Raw genomic sequence first — 26630 nt, 5'->3', positions numbered from 1 at the left:
TTCACATGAATCTTTATTTAACCATTTCAATGAAAAAAAATGAACCCAGAGAAATGTCACCATAAAAAAGAAAGCAGTACAGGTGAGAGGAAAACCCCCCCCTCCCCCCTCTGCTGTTTTTAAAACAACGACATGCCTTCGTTCCCAGACACACCTTGATATATTTAGAGACAGTGCATTATCGGTTCTAAAAAGTCCTGACCTGCTTGTGAAACCGCTTTGAGCGTTGGAACGGTTATTACTCAAAATTAGAAGAAAAAAAAAAGGAAAGACAAGAACCTGGCGAGAGAACCGGGATCTTGGAAGAACAGACATGTGCATCCTGGACGCAAACACTGGAAGAAGGAAAATAAAATAAAAAATAATAATAAAAGGAGGAATGTAACCATCGAGTGGAGTGCACTAAACTCAGAAAAACAACGTTCCAAATCCTGATTGTAATCTGTGGCAGCTGCACATACACACACTAACACACACTCACTCACACACACATATACACCTTTCTCATACTGCACTTAAATCAAAGTGATCAGCTGATCCTCCGAACAACACTAACAAGACTTCCATACCCTGAACGTACACGTAGAAAAAGGCACAGGTATGGAGTATTGGTCTTTGAAAAACCCCCAGTCGGAAAAAGACTGGGGGTCCCGTTGTAGCACCCGTAAAATGTCACAAACAACTTTATCATTTCATATACTGCAACAAAGAAAAAAAAAAAAAACAACAGAACAAAACATGAATGTTTGGCTGTATTACAAAAACGGGAAAGGTATTTTTTTTTTTTTTTTTTTTTTTTAATATTAGGGAGGCACGACTCTACTACCAGGTGGGAAGTGCTTTGAGCAAACTGCTGCACGTTTACTCGCCGTGGGGAGGTGAAGATATCTCGCCGTACGAGGGAATCGGTCCGTCTCCAGTCCCTTTTTTCTCAGGTTTTCAGGTGTCCGAATAGGCGTAGGGCCAGCGTGCTGAGATGTGTGGATTCATCCTTCGCCGAGCCTCAGCCGTCCCCGCTGGTGGCTGCCGAGCATCGCCGGGGTGGGTGGTGGTGGTGGGTGGGTGGGGGAGGAGGTTGAGGTGTTGCCGTGGGGACGCCCCCCCCCGGTCACAGCGTCCGGGGGTTGTACTCGGGCAGCTTTTTCAGTTTCTCCTTCTCCTGCTCGGTGTCCTGCCGGGCGATCACCAGGGAGTGGCAGTAGCCCATCACCACCTGCAGCAGCAACAGCAACAACACGGCACTCAGTCAGCTTTCTCCCAACGTAGCGCTGGACGTTTCACTGCTAAACCCCCCCCCCCAACTCTGACACAGCGTCTCAAACACCAGGTCTGATAAATCTAACATAAAGCCCGTCCACCAGGGCAGAGCTGGTGCTGGTTCGAGCCAGAGCCTATAGTTTCAAAGTCGGTTCTTTGTTTTTTCGACCACCAAAAGCACCAGCTCCGAACCGGTAAAAGTGGTTGTTAAGTAGCACCAAGTCATCGCTGGGCCAGAAGTAAGAACCGCTTAACGTCGCAGGCTTTGGCGGGTTACTGTGACCAACAAGACGAACAGAAACTTGTGACCGCCAATTTTGAATTAGCAGATAAACACGATGGACGCGATTAAACAACAACAACAACAGCAGCAGCAGCAGCAGCGGCGGTCAGAGGAGGAAAACGAGCTGCTTTCTTGCACTATAAAGGCGAGCCGCGCGAACACGTTGGAGCCGCCGAGTTCGGACGCCGATGTAGATCCGCAAACATCGATAGCAAAGCAACGTCTACCATTGTTGATGGTGCGTTTGTGTTTGGCGCCGCCGCGCTAACGCTGCTGGGAAAGATGAGACGTATACAGTGATGTAAGAGCTGGCTCTGTGCCGGCTCCTTAGCTCTGTGGAAAAGCAAACCGGTTCTTTGGAGGCTCGTCAGTCGAACCAACTCCGAACCGGCGCTAGCTCTAGCTCTGAACCAGCACCTGGTTCTTGTTGGTGGGAAAACGGGGTACCAGAAGGCTTTCAGATACATGCTCGGGGAACCCTTTACTTGAAGGTATCTACATAAGAGTGACACGACACTGTCATGAACACATGAACTGTTTATAATGTTTATGACACGTTCATGACCGTGTCATGTCACTCTTATGTAGATACCTTCAAGTAAAGTGTAACCCATGCTTGTGTGCGTGTCTGTCTGTCTGTCTGTCTGTCTGCCTGTCTGCCTCTCTCCGTGCGCCTTATCGCCCGTCTGGCTGACACAGCTGAGAAGACAAGCCAGCCAAAAATCACCATAAACCTAGGCGTTTTATTTTGAAAATCGGTTTTATTTTGTAAATTATCCAGCTGTGCTCTGGCCTTCCTGTATGCGATTAGCTGCCCTGCCGGACACATTCGCTTCACAGCTCACGGAAGAAATCGAGGAGACGACCAAAACAACTGATGGCAGCCGCTAAACGCCAGATCGCAGCCAGTGTGGCCGGACAGACTGGATAACGTGGACTCCGAAAATCAAACTAGTTTAGCTTCACGGGGCTTCGTGGCTATTTGGGGGCGCTTCCGCGTGCAGTGTGTTCCTGTCGTTAATGTGTGTGAAAAACCCAAACGGAGAGAGACAACAGATGTGTTTACTGCTGGATGTCTCAGTGTGGACATTCCCTAAAGCCTGCTACACACAGAGCCGATAATCGTCCCTCAGACAGTCTGGCGAGGTCGGTGACTCCAGTCTGTTCGGTGTGTCCCGCGCCAGCGTCAGTCTGGGGGGCTGTCGGCGTTCATTTTGGCCGACCTGACGCGTTCAGTCGGCGGCAGGGCAGTCGGGGCTCACCCGGAAACGGGGAGCGGGATGAGCGTGACTAGAGTCTCTCAGAATCTGACCAAAATCTTTCAAACTGACCTTTGTTGATCTGAAATGAAGACCGATTCAGACACTGCACGGCCTGTTTCTCTTCAGAAACACGTTTTCGGTGAACTATTTTAGTCTAATATGAGATATCGTATTCTGAACGATTCGCCACGACAGTCTGGCTTTGAATTTCCGGAGAAAACAAACCCCATGTGACGCGTTCGTCCAATCAGCTGCCCCGGTTTTCATTTCTTGGGCAACATTATACAGAGTAGCGCCGCCTGCTGCTATGGAGACGTATTAGGTTTCTCAAGTCGGTGTCGCCTCAGTGTGTCCCGGGGCAGTTTTTTTGGACCTCAGGGACGCGACTGATCACCTCGACTGGCTTTTCTGTCGATGGTCGGCCGTCTGGCTGGTGTGTCTCGGCTATAAGTGGCGTGTGATGTAAGGAGCAGATTAGGAGCAGATCAGATCCTTCGACCGAGGTGTATTTACCTGCTCGATGTAGATGCCGTCCAAGGTCTTGACCTCCTGGGCGGTGGTGGAGGACTTGGGTTTGCTGTCGCCGTATCCCTGAAGGACAAAAACACACGATCAGCGGTGGGCTTCGGACTCTCATCGCCGTTTTCTTTTTTTTTTTAAACGCGTAAACGGCGTTTCTGCATCATTTCCTGTAAAGAGGCGCCGGGTCTTACCAGCTCTCCGAACGTGGGAGAGGGGCCCCAGCTGATCATGCTCTCGTCTGCAGCGATGATGATGCTGGTCTTCCTGTTAAAAAAAAAAAAAAAAAAACACAAAAACGCTCCGTCAGACGCCACACGGCGAAGAAGCGACTGCACCAGGGCTGCCACTAACCATTATTTCCATCGTCCGTTCACCTGCCGACTGAATTCAATTCAATTTTATTTATAGTATTGAGACATTTTACAGATAGAGTAGGTCGAGACCACACTCTATAATTTACAAAGCCCCAACTATTGCAGTAATTCCCTCAAGAGAGTTTCTCTTTTGTGTTCTGAATGAAAAAATTAAGTTTCAATTGAAAAGTATTAAGGCAAAGTTCACAGTTTTTTTCTTTTTTACTGTTTTTTTTTTTTTAAGTTCAATAATTGCAACATCTTTCCAGAAGTCAACAAGTAATCGTGTCAAATTATCGTGATTTCAATATTGACCGAAATAATTGTGATTATGTTTTTTTCCATAATCGAGCAGCCCTACCGTTGCAACTTGGTTTTCTGGCTCAAAATTTTTTATTTAAACTTTTATCCTCATGGTTTTGGTCGTCTTATTCGACACTCGTAGCTTTGTCCCTTTTTGTGGCTTATTTTTTTTCACGTTTATCGTCAAGAGCAAGCAGTGCGACAGTGGCGAGGAAAAACTCCCTCTTGGGAAGAAACCTGGGACCGACCCAGGCTCTTGGTAGGCGGTGTCTGACGAGCCGGTTGGGGATGTGATGAACAGTGGCGATAGTAGTCACATTAATAATGGAACAGTGACTTCAAATGGTAGTCGTAGTAGTTCAGGTCACATCAGGGCGCTGCAGGGCGTTACAGGATGTAGCGTGGCCCAGCAGAGCACGATTGGTTAGTTGTTCCGTTTATACAACGTCAGTGATATTAGGGCTGTGCAATTAATCGAAATGTAATCGCGATTATGATTTCGGCTCAAAATGAAAAACGATTATTTCGCTCATTACGTTTTGCCAGTAAACTCTTATTTTCTCTTGTCTTCTGAATAAAAAAATAAAGTTTCAATAGGAAAAGTATTAAAAAAAAAAAAAAAAGTAAATTTCACAGTTGTGCGTTTTTATTTTTACTGTTTATTTATTTAACTTTTTCCACTAAGTTCAATCAGTGCAACATCTTTCCAGAAGTCAACAAGTAATCATGTTGAATTATCGTGATTTCAATATTGACCGAAATAATCGTGATTATGTTTTTTTCCATAAATCGAGCAGCCCTAAGCGATATCAATCTATCATTTTTTGTCGACGAAATGTCAATTTAGTGGGGAAAAAAGCAAAGATATTTCATTTTATTTAATATTGCAACGAGCAAACACTCACATCAGGGAATATTTGTATTTGTTACTTAAAATATTAGTCAACCCTTGTGTTGTCTTCCCGTCGATCGTGCAATAGGGCTGTGCAATTAATCGAAATTTAATCGCGATTATGATTTCGGCTCCCAACGATCACAAAAAAAAAAAAAAAAAGAATAATCGAGAAAAACAATTATTTAGCGCTTTACGTTTTGCAAGTAAACTCTTATTTTCTCTTTTGTGTTCTGAATGAAAAAATTAAGTTTCAATAGGAAAAGTATTAAGGCAAAGTTCACAGTTGTGTTTTTTTTTTTTTTTTACTGTTTTTTAAGTTCAATAATTGGAACATCTTTCCAGAAGTCAACGAGTAATCGTGTCAAATTATCGCTATTTCAATATTGACCGAAATAATCGTGATTATATTGTTTTTCCATAATCGAGCAGCCCTACCGTTGCAACTTGGTTTTCTGGCTCAAAATTTTTAATTCAAACTTTTATCCTCATCGTTTTGGTCGTCTCATTCGACACTCGTAGCTTTGTCCCTTTTTGTGGCTTATTTTTTTTCACGTTTTTGGTCACTTTTACCTTTTGTGTCAAAATGCTATTTGGATAAAACACCCAAATTCAATGAAAGTAGTGAACGGATTATTTATTTGACTCGTGAAGAGCGCCGTACGGAACCATCCACGTTACTTTTCTTTGACAATTTGATTGAAAGAAACCCGATATAGGCACTTTGAAAAATGGGAGTGTTTGGTGTTATCAGCCCCCCCCCGAGAATATGGTTATGTTCAGGGTTTAACACCATCGAGCCCAATTGGACCCGAGGACAACAGGAGGGTTAATGAAGTATCAAAATACTTTTAATCTCTCGTTAGTCGACTAATTGTTTCAGCTCTAAAAAATAGCTTTAATGTCGGACCGACAGGAGCAGCACATCGTCACATTTGAGAACCTGGAAACATCACATTTTCTTTGTTTCGCTCGAAAGAAAATGCCTAAACGCAGCGTTGCCTCTCTGTTGATTTGACCGTGGCGCGCCCCCCCCCCCCACGGTATCAGAAACAGGGCTGCGTTGTTAGAGTTCATGTCGGAGAACGTTTGTATTTGAGGTGCATTATTTCCATGCTGAAGTAGTGACACTGCATTAAGATGATGTAATTAATAGTGGGTTTATTGTTATTTAATGCTTAGCCTATTTGTCAGGATCAAAGTTGGCCTATATATTAACTCAAAAAATACAGTTCAATCACAACTGAGAATGTGAATAGAGGTGAATACATATATTAGTTTGTGTTGCAGCAAAGTGTCAGTTCTGTTTCATGGGGAGGGGGGGTGGGGTGTTCGGACCTGCCCCCACTGCTAAAAAAAAAAAAAAATCCTAAAAGGGAACACTGCTAAACAATTGATTGAACAATTGAAAGATTAATTTAATAGTTGACAACAAATTGATTCGCTGATTAATCTCTGCAGCTCTATTATCCAACAGTGTCTGAAAACCAGGGCTGTGCTCGATTGAAGAAATTCTCAGTCGACTAGCACTCATTCAATCGTACCGACTAATCGATTAGTTGATTTAAAACGACAGATCTGTAAATCTGAGTTTCTCCTCAAAGAGTCGGGCTAAAAGCACCACTTTAATCCTTGTGTTTACCAGAGATGAGCTCGTACGTTTCTTGGAAATAAGTCATTCAGCATGAAAACAGCATCAGACATGACTAATGGACTAAAGAGATCTAAGTTGACTAAGACCAAAAACCACCGATTAGTCGACTAAGAGGGAGCAGCGCTACTGAACACCTCCTGAAGGTCCCTTTAGTTGTGAGAGAGAGTAATGTCCTTCGCAGGGATGAAAAAATTAAAAACGCACTCGCCACGTCACACAGAGAGGTACTAACGAGTAACGTCGGCACTCACCCACACGCCACGCTGCGGATCTTCCAGCCACACAGATCCTGCACGACTTTGGGGTACATGGTGGACTCTCTGGAAGTGTTTGTCACGCCCCAGAAAAACAGCCCGCCTGCAAACACAGCATCATTTACTGTCAGACATCACTGACCTGACTTTATAGCCTGCATGTATCAGCCAATGGGTAAATCATCTGGACGTACAGTACAGGCCAAAAGTTTGGACACACCTTCTCATTCAATGCGTTTCCTTTTTATTTTCATGACTATTTACATTGTAGATTCTCACTGAAGGCATCAAAACTATGAATGAACACATATGGAATTATGTACTTAACAAAAAAGTGTGAAATAACTGAAAACATGTCTTATATTTTAGATTCCTCAAAGTAGCCACCCTTTGCTTTTTTTGATAACTCTGCAAACCCTTGGTGTTCTCTCAATGAGCTTCATGAGGTAGTCACCTGAAATGGTTTTACCTTCACAGGTGTGCTTTGTCAGGGTTAATTAGTGGAATTTTGTCCCTTATTAATAAAAAATGTTATTTATTAATATGCATTTGTATCAAAATGACATATAAACACCTTTTTGTATTCTATTTTGCCTGGAAACGCTTCCAACACGCTGCGTGTCGCGTGAAAAATAGTTCAATTTCGAGCATGCACATCACATTTTCGATGTTAAAAGCCTTTTTAACATCGAAGGCAGGGGACTACAGATGAAAAATAGCCTTTTGGCTAATTCTGGCTTTTTTAACCCATGGGAAATCATGCGTTTTATTAATTTGCGCGGTCCCCTTTTATAAACTAAACTAAACTCAAACTTACGTGTCACGCAGGCAGTGTGTAAGCTCTAACCCGTTAACATGGGAGCTGAAATAAAAATGGACACGCCACGCAGCCAGTGTGTAGCCGGCCTTAGCCTAAAGAAACAAGGCGTCTGCCCCAATTAATATTATGGTTCGGAGCCACAAAGCTGGAAACGTTAACACTAATTTACAACAGCAGTCCGTTTGTGATAGAACGTCATTTACACTGATCTAAGTGCTCTTGGATACACAGTTTGTTGCTAGTGTGTGTGTGACACGTAGGCTCTGCACGGACAGCAAACAACCAATCACAATCAATGTTGATCAATTTAGCAAACAACCAAAGCAGGCCCTGCTAGTCGACCACAACCTGGAATTTGGAGGAAGCGACCTGCATGCATTATTAATATCATTCGCTTTAGCCTGCATGGATAGTATGATATGAATACAATGGTGTCATGTGACTCAACCAGTGTATTTAACCATCTCATGTCCCTCTCCAAAAATCACTTCAGAAGAGCGGTCACAGCGCTTACCTTAATTGTGATAATTTTTTAAACTAGACCACAATGTAACCGAGCCTACTTGAGTCAGTGCTCTCGTCTTACCCATTTCACTGACCGCGAAGGAACACTGGTAGCCCGTACAGATCTGACTGGCGCCGCGTCCAGGAAAGTCAAACAGTTTGACCAGCCGAGGAACCATCTCGTCCTTCGGCTCCGTGTGACCTAGACGCCCGTAACCACCGAAACCCCAGCTGAACACGCGCTTCTGGGAGTCCAGCACCAGCTGCAAAGCCACAGACAGACACACACAGTTGTAATGCTCCGTCTTAAAGGGTAACTTCTGTTTTTTTTTCAACCTGGACCCTATTTCCCTATGTGTTTGTGTCTAAGTGACCGATGGGAACAACAGTCGGTCCAGTATTAAGTGAGATTGCTGCAGTTGAAACCAGCTACAATGTAAGTTAACAGAGCAATTGTCCAGCTTGTATTTACCTTCACAAAAGTGCTCGTTTAGCCGCTGACAGACTCCGATTAATATTCTAAGTGTCTGACAACATTATGGGAAGGATCTCTAAAGGAGGTCGACCTTTCTGTTAAAAAACTAAGATCCTTGGCCTTCGGCCGAACCCCCAAAAATCCGGATTCGGTGCATCCCTAAATGAAAGCAACGAGAGCACTTTCTCACCGTGTGGTTGCAGCCGCAGGCCACATCTCGGACCACCACGTTGGGCACCGGCGTGACCTGGCCGTCCTTGGACTTCTCGATGAAGATGGCGACGCGGCGAGGGATGAGTTCACAGTCGAACTCGATGCGCTGGGCGCGGGCTATGAACTTCCCGTCGCTGTTGTGACCTGAGAGAGAGAGAGAGAGAGAGAGAGAGAAGGATTCACATTACGATATTCTTCACCAAACATTCTCAATGACGATATTGTAGGTTTGACAACAACTTTAGCAAAATATCTTCACAATGAGAGTTATGATAAATAATCACCAGTAATGTGGATATAATGACTAAGTGGGTAAAGGCAAATAACAGAACAGCTAGAACAGTCTGGTAAGTCCAGAAAATTACATCACTTTAATATGTACAGTGTCTTGCATAAGTGAACACACCCATGCTAAAGTTGACTAAAAAGAAGAATAAAAAAAATCTTCTGGAAATTGAGCTTAATGCCTTAATTAAAAAAATTAGGAAAAATCCAACCTTTAAGGACACCAGTTTTCTTTGTGAATGAATAATGTATTGTAAATAAATAAATGCATAAGTCAGTCCACCCCTATGTTAAATTCCCATAGAGGCAGGCAGATGTTTATTTTTAAAGGGCAGTTATTTCATGGATCCAGGATACTATGCATCCTGATAAAGTTCCCTTGGCCTTTGGAATTAAAATAGCCCCCCCCCCCCACCACATCATCACATATCCTACACCATACCCCCACATCATCACATACCCTTCACCATACCCCCACATCATCACATACCCTTCACCATACCCCCACACATCACATACCCTTCACCATACCTAGAGATTGGCATGGGGTACTTTCCATAAGATCATCTCTCAATGCAAATCAAACCAGCTATTAGGCTAACTGAAATAAAACCATGCCAGTCTCAAAGCAAACCGAGACCTTTGGCGACACAGACGCCGACGTTTCTCCGTCTGATTGGGTCTTATCGGTCATGAGGTCTCGTTCTCTGAGACTAAGCTAGGTTACTTAAAACACACTTTAAAAACAGAGCTGTCACATTAAAAAGAACAGATGTTTTAAAAAATTTCCCTCGGGATGAATAAAGTATCTATCTAGAGGTGTGTGCCGGCTGTGAGCGTACCCAGCTGTCCGTACTCGGGGCAGCCAAAGGAGTACAGGTTTCCTTTGCAGTCCACCACCATGCTGAATTCGGCACCACAGGCCACCTTCACCAGCGGCTGGCCGTTGTAGCAAATCTAGAGGGAGCGAGAGAGAAGGAAGACATGAAGAAGCCACTCTAACAAGCTTCCTACGAAGCAGCCGATACATTTGGTGGCCAAAGTACATGTTTGGTGGCCCAAATGTAAACTTTTAAAAACAAAAACAGCCTTATACCTTTAACACTTCCACAAATAAAGAGACAGAATGATTTAAATTCTCTCACAATCTCTTCTTCTCACAGACGGGGGCTGGGACCGTAAAACAAAGGAGGGAAAGAGAGGGCTACAGGTAGGCTAAGGCTAACTCCTTATTGGCTAATCTCATTCCACTTCAGGAAATTCCACCAGATGCATGTATTTTACGTTTCCTTCTGCTTTCTTTGCGATGGAATTTTAAATTCGGTGGATTTATGGAGGACTAATGTTGACTCTCGCACGACTATCTTGCAGCGGCTCTGTGCAGAGTTTAGCACCGCCCGTGACGATTCTGATTGGTTTAAAGAAATGCCAAAGCTCTGCGTGGAGCGTCCGCAGAGCCATAAATCACGCTTTAGACGTAGCCATGTTTCCAAATCTCTAGTTGGAATTAGAAAAAGATTTATTGCCAGGTAAGTAGCACATACTAGGAATTCGCCTCGGTTGAAGGTGCATACATAAAAAACATTTATACAATAATATGAAATAAACAAATAAATATAACTATGTAACATTTAGAAAAAAAAAAAGAGGCTGCAGGGTGCTAAAAAGTTAGCTTTTAGCACTGACTTAATGTTGGGCCCTATGGAATCTGTCTTATAGCCATTTTAAATTCTCAATTTCACCATTCTGCCACGATTGTGTTATCACAGATATTATGGTGCTGTACATTAATGCTGCCATCGGTCTGAGACTGGCCCCACGGGGCTAAACAACTTTTGTGGGGGAAACCCTGGAGCCCCATCTGTTCCCCGGCTCTACAGTGTGTGCCGAGTGGGACGGTGATGGCGTACCGGTGCTGGGCTGAGGACTGCGTCGGTCTGGTTGCCTTGGCCGAGCTGGCCCAGCTTGTTCTCGCCAAAAGAGTACGCAGTGCCGTCCTCTGGGGAGAAGAGAATGGCGTCAGCAAAACACCGCAGCACATCACAACTCTCACATTCTGTCGGTTAATTAAGATCTGGACCCAAAAAGATGTCAGGGAACATGTTTCCCTGCCACGGCTGTTGATGGGTTTTCGTCTTGGTACTATACAGGTATGTGTAATTGTTGTCTAACTCTGTGTGTGTTCTTTTTTTTTTTCGTTGCTCGGGAACGAAAAATTAATTTCGGTGTAAACTGACAATGAAGTTGTATCATATGGCTTTACAATTACAAAACAATTAGAAATACACAGAGCAACGGAAAGTTTATTAGGTCATTTTTGGAAATCTGCTGTTAATGTCCAATGAAATCAAACAACTTCTGCATTAAATTATGATGACCCCAGAGTATGCTGCACTCCAGCCAATGGCTACAACAGATGACCAATTAAAAAAGGCACTAAGGGCGCTTTCACACCTAAACCTAAACAGTGCGATCAGAGATGGTCCAGTGCCATTATTTTTTCTTTCCGATACGGTATTGGCAGATACTCCGTACAGATCAGGTACCAGTGTGCTAAAAAGTACACACACTTTATCATATTTTAACAGCTGTACACTACTATCACTGTGTGGATGGGATATGATTGCTATCATTGTGTGGTCTGGCTCAGGTTAACTTCTTTGTAAAACATGAACATACATCTTTCTTTTATTGTCTAGTTTGACAGTCGGTCATAACAGAAAAAGAACAAAAATAAAACTACTTTAGAGTACATTTTCTTCAGGTCTAAAATACGTGGCATCGGATCGGTGAATAAACTCCAGCACTACCGATTCTGAGACCAGCGTTTCAGGCGGTGTCGGAGGCTTTTCCCGATACTGGTATCGGAAGACAGTAAACAGAACATCGGTCCGACCCGTGACGATAACTGGCGTCGCGGCTCAGCCTACCTGTGAGTGCCAGGGTGTGATTGCGTCCACAGGCTGCAGCAACAATCACGTGCTCCGCCAGGCCCTCGATTAACTTGGGAGCCTCCAGGCGCTTGGTGTCGCCGTGTCCCAGCTGACCTTTCTCGTTGCGACCTGCAGAAGCCAGAAACCGAGAGCTCAGAGATGGATGCCTCGCGCCGCTCTAGCCTCAGACACGGACTACATTGTTTACATGCACATATTACTCCGGTTGTTGCCCTTATTCCCCAAAAGACAAAATTAGGACTAATCTGTTCACATGGCTAATGAAAGTGAATATTCCTCCAATATTCCCGCTTACATGCAGCCGTGCAAAACAGTATTTTTCAAAGTTTTCCAGCAGTGGAGGACTTGTTCCACCGTGTGAACACAGCGTCCCTCTTTCATTCCTTCAACCAGCTTCTTGAAAAGGTCAGCGTTGTGATGTTTGTGCATATCCAAAAACCTGCTGATATCCAAGTCTTTGATAATGTTTAACGATAGCTGCGTTTCTCGTGCTTTTCTTTTGGCCGTGCATCTCTACCGCAGCCCTGCAAACTGTCGGCTGCTTGGTTTGCGTACAGCAACGCACAGAGCTGACCGTAAGCCGTAAACAGGCGAGAGGCCGTAAAGTGTCACAAACTGTAAAAGCCCTGATTGAGACGCAGATTTTAAATGCGCTGTATGTCCAAAGAATGCCTCTAAAACCTGAATAATAACCGCTTATCTCACATGTCTTAATCGGAAAATGCTATACTGAGAAAAAGGCCTTATTCTGTTTATCCAAACGGAATATGACCCGTATCCAAGTCAGAATAATAGTGTGCATGTAAACATACTCCGTGTGACACAAACCTGTTTACAAATCCACTTCCTTACAGTCAGTAATCCCAGCTGTATTTCCTGGGTATAAACTCATAACCGTGCACAATATTTTAATCCGGAAGTTCATTTGCGCCCGAGTGCAGCGCGTCACTTACCCCAGCTCCACAGCCTGCCCTCGGTGGTCATGAGGAGACTGTGTGCGGCACAGGGACCAGACACCACACAGCTGACCTGAATGTCATTCAGGCAGCCGTAGCGGTGAGGACCCCACAGATTCTGGCCCAGGTTACGAAAAGCAGCTGCAAAACAGACACAGACCACACATCGTATGAATCATTAGGTTATCCATTTACACACACACACACACACACACACACACACACACACACACACACACACACACACACACACACACACACACACACACACACACACACACACACACACACACACAGTTATTTTCTGCATCCTATTCCTTTCCTTGACCGCTGTATGAGAGGAAAGAGAAAAGCATAATGTAACGCGTCCTCGTAAACTAACCAAAGCCTCATACTTCCCACTAAGGTTGGGACTTATTCTTTAAATAAAGGGGTTTCTATTAGTGGTGTCAAGATTCTCCTAATCCACGATTCAACGTGATTTTAAGGTCCCGAGAGAGAGAGAGAAAAAAATACTCTGGGAATCATGCAGATCATGCTTCTGATTTCGAGCCAATTTCGCAATTTCCGATTCAAAATTGAAAATCGGGACACCCTTACTTTATATTCATAAACATAAAACTCAAATCTGCACTCTTTTTGTGCCTGCAGTCTAGCCTAGACTTCAAGGGCCGCAATGAAAAAAAATAAATAAATAAAAAGTCTTGTGACTTTATTGCGATATCGTAATAAAGTCACAAGACTTTTTTCCGAATATCATATCCTGATGAACTTTAGTACCTTAAGTGCACATATTCTGCGCTATAATTCATCAAATCATTCTTCATGTCACTAGTACGATGATGAGCTGTGAGTTACTAGAACCAAGCTAGATCACTCAACAACAACAAAAAGCTACGTTATATAATATATAAATATATATAAAAACAGTCCATTTACGTTCAGACTGCAGGCAAAAGTGCCCCAAATCAGATTAATTTTTTTGGGGGTCAAGTGACCAGGTCAGACTTCTTCAGAAGTAGTGTTAACACTCAAAACCGATTTAGACCACTTCCATATGTGGTCCTGAATCAGACCCAGGTCGGATCTTTTTCAGTGCGGCCGCAGTTTGACCAACCGAGGCGGATTTGATGCGACTTCTACGTCAATCTACATTTGTCACAATTATGCTCTGGTGGGAGTTAGCCCGAGACACAGACCGTAACATTAAAAACTGGACTAGGCATCCGAAAGTTTTGAATGAACTGCGTCTCTGTGAAGCTATTCCCAACGCAGTCCCACCACTCCTGACTTCCTCTCTGCCTCCACACAGACCTCGGTAGTGAATTTGCAGCCATAACTCCGCAAAAGGCCCAAAATAGTCAATTTGTCTCAGTTTCTCTTCATTCTTCTCCTCCCCAGCACCTGCTCATTAATGTTATGGCTGCCATTACACAAACATTTTGAAATAACAGCCAAAATGCTGACTTCCTCCATAACCTCCCTAACTTTGTTCTTCTTTTGTGATGCGGGTCAGTTCGAAAACCGCAAACAGTTCACACTGGAATCTGATATAGGCCACATTTTAATGTGAACAGCCAAACAAGAAATCTGATCGGAGCAAAAAAAAAAAAAAAAAAATCCTAATTAAGCATTAAGACTTGGGGTGTGAACGTAGCCTTAGTCTCCATTTATTTGAAAACGAAGGCGGTTCAAATCAAGACAAACTACTGCTACACTTCCACAAGAAGTGCTGAACATACCCAACTAAACCTACAACCTACAAAATAATGATTTCAACGTGTTTTGGTGCTCTGGTAGTCACAGCATCTCGCCCATCCAGAGATAGTCTTTGTCCATGCAGCTGCTCCGGCTAACCCCCCCCCCCCAACCCCCCTCTAGTCTCAACAAAGCAGAGTTATCAGCGCGTACCAGAGTGGAGAGGCGAGGGTGGAACAAGGCCGTGCACAGCCTACCCCAGGCATCAGCGGGCCAACATACATACATATGAATAGACATTACTGTCACTATCAATTAATGGGATCTCAGCAGGCTTTTAATCCATATGTGGCTTGCGCATATCCAAACAAAGAGACATGTACACCCTAACATGTGGTCACCCTGAAGCTTGATTTATGGTTCTGCGTTGAAGCTACACTGTAGGTACCCAAGTAGGCACGCGTAGATAAATTTCGGACCCTTACGCTGTAGCCGGACGTACAGCAACTACACGCGGTCCGCTTGGTGGCGGCGCATTGGTCTCTACTCATTTCCGGGGAGGTTTCTTCTCCGTGAACAAGGAGAAATCGAGGCCCGTTTGCCGATATTTCAGCTGCCTGTGGAAACCCAGCTTCAGAAAGACAGAGAACGAGTGCATTTCCTTGTTTATTGACGGGGGCTCTAACAGGATGGCTCGCACTGAACATCTTGTAAATCCCAACCAATCAATGACCACGTCAATAGGGGTGGGGGAAAAAATCAATACAGCATAGTATCGCGATATTTTTCTTGGCAATACTGTATCGATACACAGACGCCAAGTATCGATCTTTTATGATATATGTGTTGGTCAGTCTGTCTGCTGACAATCCCATTTTGCAGCAATAAAATTGAAGTGAGATGAACAAAAAGAGAAATTTTTCTTTTTAGATAAAACAGATGTTGACAAAGTTTCCTTTTGGGGACATCATTTGAAATTGGGAAAAATTTGAAGTTGGAAAAAAGGTAGTACATTGCAATATATCGCAGAATATTGCAATATGTTTAAAATCGCAATAATATCGTATCGTGACATAAATATCGTGATGATATCGTATCGTGAGGCCTCTGGTGATTCCCGCCCCTACACGTCAAAGTCTTCACAGGGGCATCTTAAAAAAAGCCAACAGGCCAACGTAGACACATTTATCCAAGAGAGAACGTGACGTTAACTACTAACGTTACTTTGAATACTAACTTAACTAATACATTACTTTACTACATCCATACCCAAACGAAAAACTCCCCAAGACTCTCGGACCCTTTATTATCACATCTAAATTGTTACTTTAAATGCAATTGCGTAGCTGAGATACAGTTAGTGAGGACGCGTTGACCATGGTACCAAACGTGACAAACAAAACTCCATGCAGTCACTGTACTGACTGTTGTTCGCCAAGAAATAGTCCCAGCATGCAACTGCCTGTAAAACACGTTGACTCCTGTTCAAAAAAGGTGACAGCTGCACTTGCTTTAAGTTAAGTTTCAAAATGTTATCACAAAAAAAAAAAAAGGCATTTCTTCTCACTGAAAAGGCTACACGTGGCTACACCATGCAAACGGATTTCTTGTCTTGGATTATTTAGAGATGATAAATCGCTAGGGCTGGGTTAAAATAATCCGTTCTCCAATTAAAATCAACCTTGGTTTGAGCGATCCGATTACGATCTTTTAGGGTTCGAACCAAGGTTCACGTTTCTGTTACACTGTATACATTTGATCCGGTAAGTTTCGGATTCACACCCAGCTGACCACACCTAAACTGACTTTTGTTGCGTCGTTGAGAAGCGAGACGCCGGAACTTAACTTGGGGTTTTGAGGAGCTGCAGCATTTATTCAGAGACAAACCGAAACCTACGCGGTACATTTACGACCACTTAACAGGTACACCGCTGGTGTATTCTCTGCTCTGATAGCAGACAGCTCTTGGCTGTCTGCTCCGAGCGCTGACACCATCTCTCTCTCTCTCTCTCTCTCTCTCTCTCTCTCTCTCTCTCTCTCTCTCTCTCTCTCTCTCTCTCTCTCTCTCTCTCTCTCTCTCTCTCTCTCTCTCTCTCTCTCTCTCTCTCTCTCTCTCTCTCTCTCTCTCTCTCTCTCTCTCTCTCTCACTCTCGCTGAGCTGTTCCTTAAAGGAGCTTCCCCGGTCTTCTAACACAAAGATAGCCTTGCTTTCACACTAGAAACGAACCGGGCCCTGGTTCAGTTTGGTCCGGACCGTGGTCCGAGGGAGGTTTCACACCTCTAATTTTGGTTCGGATGAAACTAATAAGTCCGGACCAAACGAGTTAGATTTGAAAGCCCCCTTAATACACGCCTTTTCACCGTGGATGTATAACCCACAACAAACTTTTTGGGGCACAATTGTTAAAGTTAGTTAAATATTATGCTCATTTTCAGGTTCAGGTTAATTGTATTTAGAGATATAATAAATAGGTTTACATGGTTCAATACTTTTGTTGAACTGCACATTGCTGCAGCTCCTCTTTTCACCCTGTGTGTTGAGCTCTCTGTTTTAGCTACAGAGTGAGACATCTCACTTCTGTTCCATCTTTGTTGGGAGTCGCACATGCTCAGTAGCTAGGTAAGGACTACTAGCCAGTCAGAAGCAGAGTATGAGGGCGTGCCACGCTATAACATTCCCAAAAAAGATATATAACACAATAAAGGAAAGGGGAAAAGCCAACGAGCATAATATGGGCACTTTAAAATAAACATGAACGTGGTGCATTATAAAGCAATATTTCAGGTCTCTGGGAATCTCTTTTGTAGCCACGCAGAATTGGTCTTGTAGCTGAATTTTCCCTAACCTCATTGATATTGAATCGAATAAGAAATGTAATCAAATCGGGACCTTGTAAATCGGTATTGAATCGGGAAATCATTGGCGATACCCTGCCCAAATAACAGCAATAAGTTCAAATGACTTTTATATGATAGATATTTGATGAAAATCCATGCAGTAGTAACACTTGCTATCAAAATTTGAGATGCATACGCGAAAAAAAAAAAGGCTGACGTTATCAGCCACAGGTATCGGTCCTACTGTAGACCCGATTCAGCCATTTGATAAAATAAAAAAAATAAAAAAGATTCTACCTTGTTGTTTGGGTACCTCCTTTCTTCCAATCAAATCCCAGTTGGTTGCTCCAAAGATGAGCAGTTGACCTTTCACCTTTGAGCCCTCAAGTTTCTGTAGAAAAGGACAAAACGAGGTCAATGACAAAAGAAGTGTCAGAAAGCAAATCATTACACAAACTGTAGCTGGATCACAGCATCTGTGATTTGATTTAAAAAAGGTCCCATGGCATGAAAATGTCACTTTAAGGGGTTTTGTTTTTAACATTAATGTGAGTTCCCCCAGCCTGCCTATGGTCCCCCGGTGGCTAGAAATGGTGATAGGTGTAAACCGAGCCCTGGGTATCCTGCTCTGCCTTTGAGAAAATGAAAGCTCAGATGGGCCAATCAGGAATCTTCTCCTTATGAGGTCATAAGGAGCAAGGTTACCTCCCCTTTCTCTGCTTTGCCCACCCAGAGAATTTGGCCCACCCATGAGAGAGAGAGAGACATCATGGCTTTCAAACGAGCAAAGTGGCAGTTGGTCAAGGCCACCCCCCCCCCTCTCTCCTCCTCAATAGCTACAGACACAGAAATGGCACATCCGCACACTGGCTCTAGTGGCTGTAATTCTGGTTAAGGCTGAATTTTGGGAAAGAGACTTCAGATACAGTATTAGGGGACCACTAAGGCCTATATAAAAGAGACTTCAGATACAGTATTAGGGGACCACTAAGGCCTATATAAAAGAGACTCCAGATACAGTATTAGGGGACCACTAAGGTCTATATAAAAGAGACTTCAGATACAGTATTAGGGGACCACTAAGGCCTATATAAAAGAGACTTCAGATACAGTATTAGGGGACCACTAAGGCCTATATAAAAAGAGACTTCAGATACAGTATTAGGAGACCACTAAGGCCTATATAAAAGAGACTTCAGATACAGTATAGGGACCACTAAGGTCTATATAAAAGAGACTTCAGATACAGTATTAGGGGACCACTAAGGCCTATATAAAAGAGACTTCAGATACAGTATTAGGGGACCACTAAGGTCTATATAAAAGAGACTTCAGATACAGTATTAGGGGACCACTAAGGTCTATATAAAAGAGACTTCAGATACAGTATTAGGGGACCACTAAGGCCTATATAAAAGCAGCATGTTATAGGACCTTTAAAGAACATTCTGGCATTTTGGGGAAAATAACACTTTGGTCATCCTGATTACACCGTTTGAAGACATGCATGTTTTTTGGGGGATTTATTTTCCTGAACCAATTACAGATTTGTATCAATATATTGTGCATAACTATCCTCCTGCAATCATATTTAAAGAATCCATCCTCGCAGACGGCCCTGTGGACATAAGTACGCATTTGGAAGAAACTAAGTGTGCTGCGGAGAATATTCACTTTTATCAGAAAGCAGATAAAAAGATGAAGAAAACTAAATTCCTTGCCAAGGGTCAGACTGTCCTCCATCAAGAGGAAAACACTAAAACATAAATACATGTGCAGATTCGGAGAAAAAAAAAATAAGAGTAAACGACTGACTCGCTGACTGGAAGTCATGGTTATGCGGTACGAATTCAATTTTCTGAGTTTACGAGCTACGCGTTTGTTCGGTCTTTTCTATCAAAAGGGAAAATAAAACAACAGATGCACACACTTTCCACCTTTGTCGACGTCTCTGTCCCAGGGACCTTTCTCGAGACGTGTAAATAGACGCGCAATAGTCTTGAGAATCGTCGACAAATAAACTAAATGCAGACGTGAAAAGGGTGTTTTTTGTGGGGTTTATATGGATCTTCTGGCAGATTTAATTCCTCGCACCACTAAGGAGACTAACCATGTGGTGTGCATGTTGCAGACTATTCATCTCTCTTTTTAATAGTTAAGTAATAGTCATACATAAACAGGGTTTCTACAGGTTTTACCAAGTCAAATTTAAAGACTTTTTAAAAAGACCTTTATGAATGAAATTCAAGACCTACGGTATATCACGACATCAAAAAAATAAATAAGTCAGATGTCAAGAGTCTGGAAAACATTGTCTGAAACAAATCCCCCGATTTCCTCAATAGCATTATAGGACGGGTGTCTAGATTGGCTGCAAACAAAGTTGCATGTTGGTCTCATTTGTAGCCCTAATACAGCGAATTAAATATTTCGACTAGGGAAAGAAAAAACTACAACACCACAGAATATATATATTTTTTTAAAGAATATTGTAAAGCAGTGCGGGAACCTTTCACTGAGCATTAGACATTGTGTTACATTGATGTAGGAAAATTAAGACCTTTTTGAAAATTATTTAAGCCCTAGAAAACATTACTTCAGCGGATTTAAAGACTTTTTGAGGTTTTAAATGTTCATTTTGAAAAATGTGACTTTTTAAGACCCCACGGAAAGCCTGATAAAAATGGGATGGCATACAAAAAAAACACGTTTTAAATTACAAATATAATTCTGGTAGTTGTCTTAAAATAGCCAGCTGGCAGCGCTAGTTTTAAAAACCGAGTGCATCAAACCCACTATTTTCTCTTTGACGTCGTCGGCCACAGTGACGGGCTGGAGACCAGACTTGGCGGCGAGCTTTCCCGGTTTCTTGTTGTTTTCCTGTTCGTAATCAAACTCATCGTCGCTGCTGAAGTCCCTCTCTTTCCTCTTGCCGCTGGCCCTCTTCTTCTTCACCCCACCGTTCCCTGAGACGTCTGTCACCTTCGTACGCGGCATGTTTTCAATCCAAAAGCTGTTTGTGGGAAAGAGTTTGTACAGAAAGAGACAACAACACTGTTATTATGGCTGCACGATAGCAGGAAAATGTCCAGTTGCGATTATTTTTGACTGATATTGCGATATGATTCATTATATCGGAGGTGGAATGATACATTTTTTTGGATCATCATTCTCATTTTCATTGAAACAAAAATGTACTATAGTCATGTAGTGTGATTTTTGCAAGAATCTGTACCAAACAAAGATGATTTATTTTGTTTATCGGTGTTTTTTGCCCCCAACGGTGCCGTTGGGAGGCACTGGTTATGTTTGGGTTAAAACGCAGCGCAGGGTTAGGTGCCTTGAAGGCAGCGGTCGCAGCGCTGCCTGGAAGGAGCAGTTGGGGGCAAAAAAAACACCATCGAGCATTTCTTTTGGTCTGAAGGATGGGATTTGTAGGCCCAGGACGTCTCTGCAGCCCCACGATACTTCATTCAGAACGGTTTGACACATATTTTGCATTTAACAATTGAGATTTGGATATTGCACTAGTCCATATTGCGATTTGGATAAAATTGCGATTAATTGTGCAGCCCTAAGGGCTGCCCGGATAGCTCAGTTGGTAGAACAGGCACGCATATATAGCCTAGTGCTGCATGTCATTCCACCTCTCTCTCTCCTTTCATGTCTTCTGCTGTCAAATCAAAAGGCTGAAAATGCCCAAAAAATAACCTTAAAAAAAAATGTACACCCCAAATTGTTATTGGCTGCAAACAAGAGACCTTTGAGGCTGTGGTGGGAGAGGAGGTCACTGAAAAAACTTATCACGGGTAACCCCGACCACCCTGCCCCCCCCCCCTCTAAGAGGCTCCGACAGCTTTGATGTCGCACGAACCGCTACAGGAAATCATTCCTACCACAGGAAATACAACTGTCTAACACTTCATCACCGAGTGCTCGATAAGACTCGTACACATCACAACGCTGCACCAAGTGCAACTTGCACAGACATAGGTTTTACTTTTTACTTTTATTAATACCATTTATTTAAGCAGTTGTAAATTTTTATTCCCAACGTGTAAATATACATTTGTACAATCTCCACTTTGTATTTTTTAATCTTCATTTTTTGAATATTTGTTTTTGTATTCTATACTGTTTATTATTTCTTGTAGACTCTGTATGTGTGCTGTGTGTCTGCGTTTCCCATTTTGGGATCAATAACAAAAAACAAAATCTATCGTGTAATTCAGACTGTAACTGTACTTGATAGAAGGGCTGCACGATAGGAAGAAAATATGCAACAGTGTTGTTGAATAACGGCATAAACAGATACTACTTGCGATAAATAAATAGATACAAGTGAACATTGAATTGAACATAAAAGGTAGCACTAAAAAAAAAAAAAAGAATGGTAGTTACATTTTAAAGTGCAGTTTTCTACTTATATTTTCTTTCAACCGACACAAAACACTCTTAAGTGCCTTTTTATGATACGCCGCAGACTTTCGCGATGTGTTTATTGCGCAAGTTGATATCGCAATGACAATAAAAAAACGGTTTATAGCGCAGATCTATTTGAAAAAAAAAATAAAGTTGTTATTTATCTGCATTTATAGTTTCCTTTTCCGCACTTCAGCAACTAAAAAAGGACAGCTGTCCCAGTTTCTGCCCGTTACAGAAAACCAGTTTCTGATGAACTTCTGTTACCATTTTACTTTTTTTTTTAAATGCTAAATTCAAGTCAATTTAGCTCAAGAATAATTTAAACAGGACTGCATGTCTAGTAAGTAAGTAAGTAAGTATGAGTTATAGAAGCGTGTTTATAGAAAGAGACAATTAAGTAAAAATAAAAATAATTTGTTTGATGAGCCAAAATAAAAAGAACGGGCTGACGTTACATAAAATACGTAGCACGTCAAATAATAGACAACTACTATGAACTCATAAACTCATGTGTACACACACACAGTGTTATTCGTGTAGTCTGTATGTGTTTACAGTTATTGTATGTGTATTTGAATAATAAAGTTTTAAGAAGAAGAAAAAGAAGAAAAAAAAAAAAAAAAAAAAAAAAAAAGAAGAAGAAGAAGAAGAAGAAGAAGAAGAAGAGAACCTACTGTGCGTCTTTAAATGGACTAACGTTCGAAGTAGTAACGTAAGTTTAACGTTACTATACGTGATCCAAGCCTGGTTACCTCTATTTTCAAGTACCGGCCATTAAAATTGAAAACGTGGCCACTTTCCTCAATTTACCTTCTTCAATGACGGTCAAATCATTAGCCAACGGAAACAAACTGCCAACTAAAACATGTACCGGTGTTCCGTCTAGTAGCTAGCGTTAGCTGCTAGCTAGCTTCATTAGGCTAAGCAGCTAACGCACTGCCGTTCTTTGTTCACATAATGGTTAGGTAGCAAGCTAGCTGATGCGCTAACGTCCCTAACACAAGTTACATAGTTAGCCGCTACACTAACATGCTAGGCAAAGGCTGTGTGTTATATAAAAACAGCAAATTCTCAGAAACCCAGACTTAAATAAAGTTGCGCAAGAATTGCAAAATAGCTGACTGATAGGGTTAATTAAGCTAACGTCCCCGCAGTTACTGTAAGCTAACAGCCAGTCTAAATAAAGCCATGGAAACTATCGTTACATTAAACGATGCTACACGACAAAAACTTTTTCAATCTTTTCAAGATTGGACACGTTTTAAGTTTAGCGTACGTAAGTTACAATGTCTGTGATTTCGAAAAAATATAATTGTAATTTGATAAAGCTACGACTAAATAAATGTAACGTTACCGGTGATTTCCTGATTCAGCAGCTCTCTGGCCGTCTCCGGTTTGATTGATTTGAACAAAAGAAGCTGCAGTCTGCCTTCACACCACGTGGTTGGCATTAAGTATTCATACAGGAAACCAAGCACTCACCAATACCACTGGACGTAGAAACCATACATCCTTACGGCACAGATCCGTCTTGTGTAAAGTAATTGAGTAAAAGTACAAGTATCTTACCAGAAAATTACTTTGGCAGAAGTTAATAATAATAATGTATACTTTATTAATCCCACAAGGAGAAATTACAATGTTTTCACTCTGTTGTTATTATTATACACATTACACACAGGCCTGAATTACACACACATGCTCAGTACCCAGTAGGGCTGCTCCCTCTTAGTCGATTAGTCGACTAATCGGTGGTTTTGGTTTCAGTCAACTTAGATTTCTTTAGTCCATTAGTCATGTCTGATGCTTGTTTCATGCTGAATGACTTATTTCCAAGAAACGTACGAGCACATCTCTGGTAAACACAAGAATTAAAGTGGTGCTTTTGCATGACTCTGCGGAGAAACTCAGATTTACAGATCTGTCGATTAAATCAACTAATCGATTAGTCGGTACAATTGAATGAGTGTGGGTCGAGTAAGAATTTCTTCATTCGAGCACACAGCCCTACTACCTAATGGATACGTTAATGGAGAGATGTCAGAGTGAGGGGGGGCTGCCCATGAAGATGCACCCCGAGCAGTTGGGGGGTTCGGTGCCTTGCTCAAGAGTACCTAACCTTGGCAGTGCCCCGGAGGTGAACTGGCACCTCTCCAGCTACCAGTCCACCACCATACTTTGGTCCTTGAACCAGCAACCCTCCGGTTCCCAGCCCAACTCCCTACCCCCTACTGACTGAGCTACTGCCACTTCCTAAAGTCACCTTTTGGAATATTTCTTGAGTAAAAGTCTTGAAGTATCTGATATGTACTGTATACTTTACTGGCCCAAGTATCAAAAATAATGTCTGATTTTAAATATACTTGTAAAAGAAAGAAAAACAACTTTGATTATGAACTTTATTGTGGCTTCATTATAGTAAAGCATAATATTCAGGGTTTTCACACCTTCTTAAACTTAAAATTCAAAGTTTGACTGACATCAACAAATAGAAAAATAAAAAAAAGAATTTTCATTTTTTTTTGTGAGGAAGAATCTTTCCCTCCAACGTACGAAAACACTTCTTGTAAGTAACGAGTAACGAAGATGCTTAGGCAAAATGTAGCCTATCGGAGTAAAAGTAGGCTACAGCCTAGACCTACATTTTATGTATTTTATGTAACGTAGGCTAGTCCAGTAAAAGTAAAGTTTCCAAAAATATGAATAGTCTAAAGAAGTAAAGTACAAATACATTAAAATTCTTACTAAGTATTTATACTTTGTTACATTAAGACACTGTGGACCCCAGGAAGAATAGTTGTTACACTTAACAAAATCTCTCAAAACTTGGAATACTTACAATATAACAGCTACAAGTGTATGCACTATACAGGATTTACCCTATTATACTTTATCGACAGGGATCGATAGGTCAAACAGCAAACAGCCAGCCACAAATAGTCTATAAACAAAGTATCAGGCTGTCTTTGAGATTTCACATGAACAACGGTTAAAGTTACTCAGGCTACCGAAGAATACCATCATTCCTCCGTTCAATTAGGCCTAAGCGACACACCCCAAGCTTCCATCCGTAACCGTTTAGCCAGCAGCGTGTTAGCATTTGAACAAAGTGCTGTGTGTCCACAGTGTGTGCAGACTGTAGTTATAGTATTGCCTGAGGCCTTTTGGATGAGCAACACTCAGGTTTTAGTTTGTGATCTCCCTGCAGAACATGTTCCGTTTGAGCTTCAACTTTACTCTGCAAACAGAAGTGTATTGGGAGTTGCACCTGGAATCGCCTCCAGCCTGAAAATAAACTTTTGCTATTAAGATGTGAAAAGGTGAAAGGAATACGCCACCGTTTGTTGAAATAGTTCTTACCACGGTCTCCCCTGGCTGTAGATAGGTGGGCCAACGCATTTTTTTGTCTCAGTGCAAGTAATTAGGTTGTTTTTTTGTCTTTTGTTGGCTCACTTTTACTCACAACGTGCTAACCGGCAACATAGGATTCCATTCACTACGCTAAGCTAACTAGCGGCGGCGCTGCCAGTGTTGCACCGGACTAAAACAATGCGTGCACAAAAAAATGCGTTGGCCCACCTATCTACAGCAAAGGCGCCCCCCTTTTTACCAAAAAAGGGCCCCCCCTTTTTATCAAAAAAAGGGGCCCCCCTCCTTTCTAAAAAAACAGCCCCACCTTTCTCCTAAAAAGAGGAGGCCACACCTCTTTATAGACCGCACCTAGTTTTACTATTTACAACCAACACCCAACTAATACTTATCTACTCTTAAAAGAAACCACACCTATCCCCACCTATAAACACCCCCCATCTTACCTCTTATTTAAACTTTACTATTTCCCTCTTTTATCAAATAAATTCTATCTACCCCACAACTAACAACTATAAAACAAAACTATACCTACAGCCCACACAAAAAAAAAAACACAAAAACCCCACCTATCTACAGCTAGAGGAGACCCCACCTATCTACAGCTATAGAGGAGACCCCACCTATCTACAGCTAGAGGAGACCCCACCTATCTACAGCTAGAGGAGACCTCACCTATCTACAGCTAGAGGAGACCCCACCTATCTACAGCTAGAGGAGACCCCCACCTATCTACAGCTAGAGGAGACCCACACCTATCTACAGCTAGAGGAGACCTCACCTATCTACAGCTAGAGGAGACCCCACCTATGAGAAGCTAGAGTATCTACAGCTAGAGAGGGAGACCCCACCTATCTACAGCTAGGGGAGACCTCACCTATCTACAGCTAGAGGAGACCCCACCTATCTACAGCTAGAGGAGACCCCACCTATCTACAGCTAGAGGAGACCCCACCTATCTACAGCTAGGGGAGACCGTGATAAGCCCTATTTCAACACACGGTGGCGTATCCCTTGAAGTGAAAAACATGCAGCTGTTACTTGCATCTATTCTGACTAAAACCAAAGGATGCAGCCAATGGCCAAGTGTGACTTTGCTCAAGATGGCTGATTGCTGCAATGACGTTTTATTGTCAGCCATTCCATCAATCAATAGATAATCTCTCTAAAGGCTCATTCTCTCCACTGCTGGCTGTTCCAGTTTAACGGGAGAGAGGAGCAAGAGGGGTCAGGCTGGTGACCGGCCTCTGACGAGCTGTTACCACCTCCATGTTCAGCCAGAGAGGACATTATTTCTTCAGCTTCTTCTTGCG

General features: G+C 42.5%; 1 protein-coding gene across 2 annotated transcripts; it reads right to left on the bottom strand.

Annotated features, from left to right (window-relative positions):
* rcc2 (regulator of chromosome condensation 2) lies at window positions 1-23409 on the bottom strand. 2 transcript variants are annotated; one of them, XM_039801427.1, is made up of 13 exons: window positions 23303-23409; window positions 20320-20536; window positions 17821-17914; window positions 12985-13128; window positions 12008-12139; window positions 10988-11076; window positions 9920-10034; window positions 8770-8936; window positions 8187-8367; window positions 6778-6883; window positions 3516-3588; window positions 3316-3393; window positions 1-1213 (listed from the first exon to the last, which is right to left on the bottom strand). In XM_039801427.1, exons 2-13 carry the CDS (start codon window positions 20518-20520, stop codon window positions 1109-1111), a joined length of 1485 nt encoding a protein of 494 aa, XP_039657361.1. In that variant the 5' UTR covers window positions 20521-20536; window positions 23303-23409; the 3' UTR covers window positions 1-1108. The 2 variants fall into 2 exon arrangements, with proteins under 2 accessions (XP_039657361.1, XP_039657362.1); XM_039801428.1 differs by lacking the exon at window positions 23303-23409 and adding an exon at window positions 22623-22645.
* Between the last annotated feature and the right edge of the window lie 3221 nt (window positions 23410-26630).

Source organism: Perca fluviatilis, chromosome 5 (assembly GCF_010015445.1).
Source record: "Perca fluviatilis chromosome 5, GENO_Pfluv_1.0, whole genome shotgun sequence".
Taxonomy (NCBI): Eukaryota; Metazoa; Chordata; class Actinopteri; order Perciformes; family Percidae; genus Perca; species Perca fluviatilis.
Note: the sequence above shows the minus strand (reverse complement) of the source record. Positions and strands in the feature narration are given on the sequence as shown.

Excerpts from the sequence above, each read along its gene's own strand:
- rcc2 (XM_039801427.1), bottom strand. The coding sequence starts at position 20,520 with ATGCCGCGTACGAAGGTGACAGACGTCTCAGGGAACGGTGGGGTGAAG. Across the intron at positions 6,884-8,186 it reads CTTCGCGGTCAGTGAAATGG|GCGGGCTGTTTTTCTGGGGC; the intron begins GTAAGACGAGAG and ends CTGTGTTTGCAG. Across the intron at positions 1,214-3,315 it reads ACGGCATCTACATCGAGCAG|GTGGTGATGGGCTACTGCCA; the intron begins GTAAATACACCT and ends TTGCTGCTGCAG.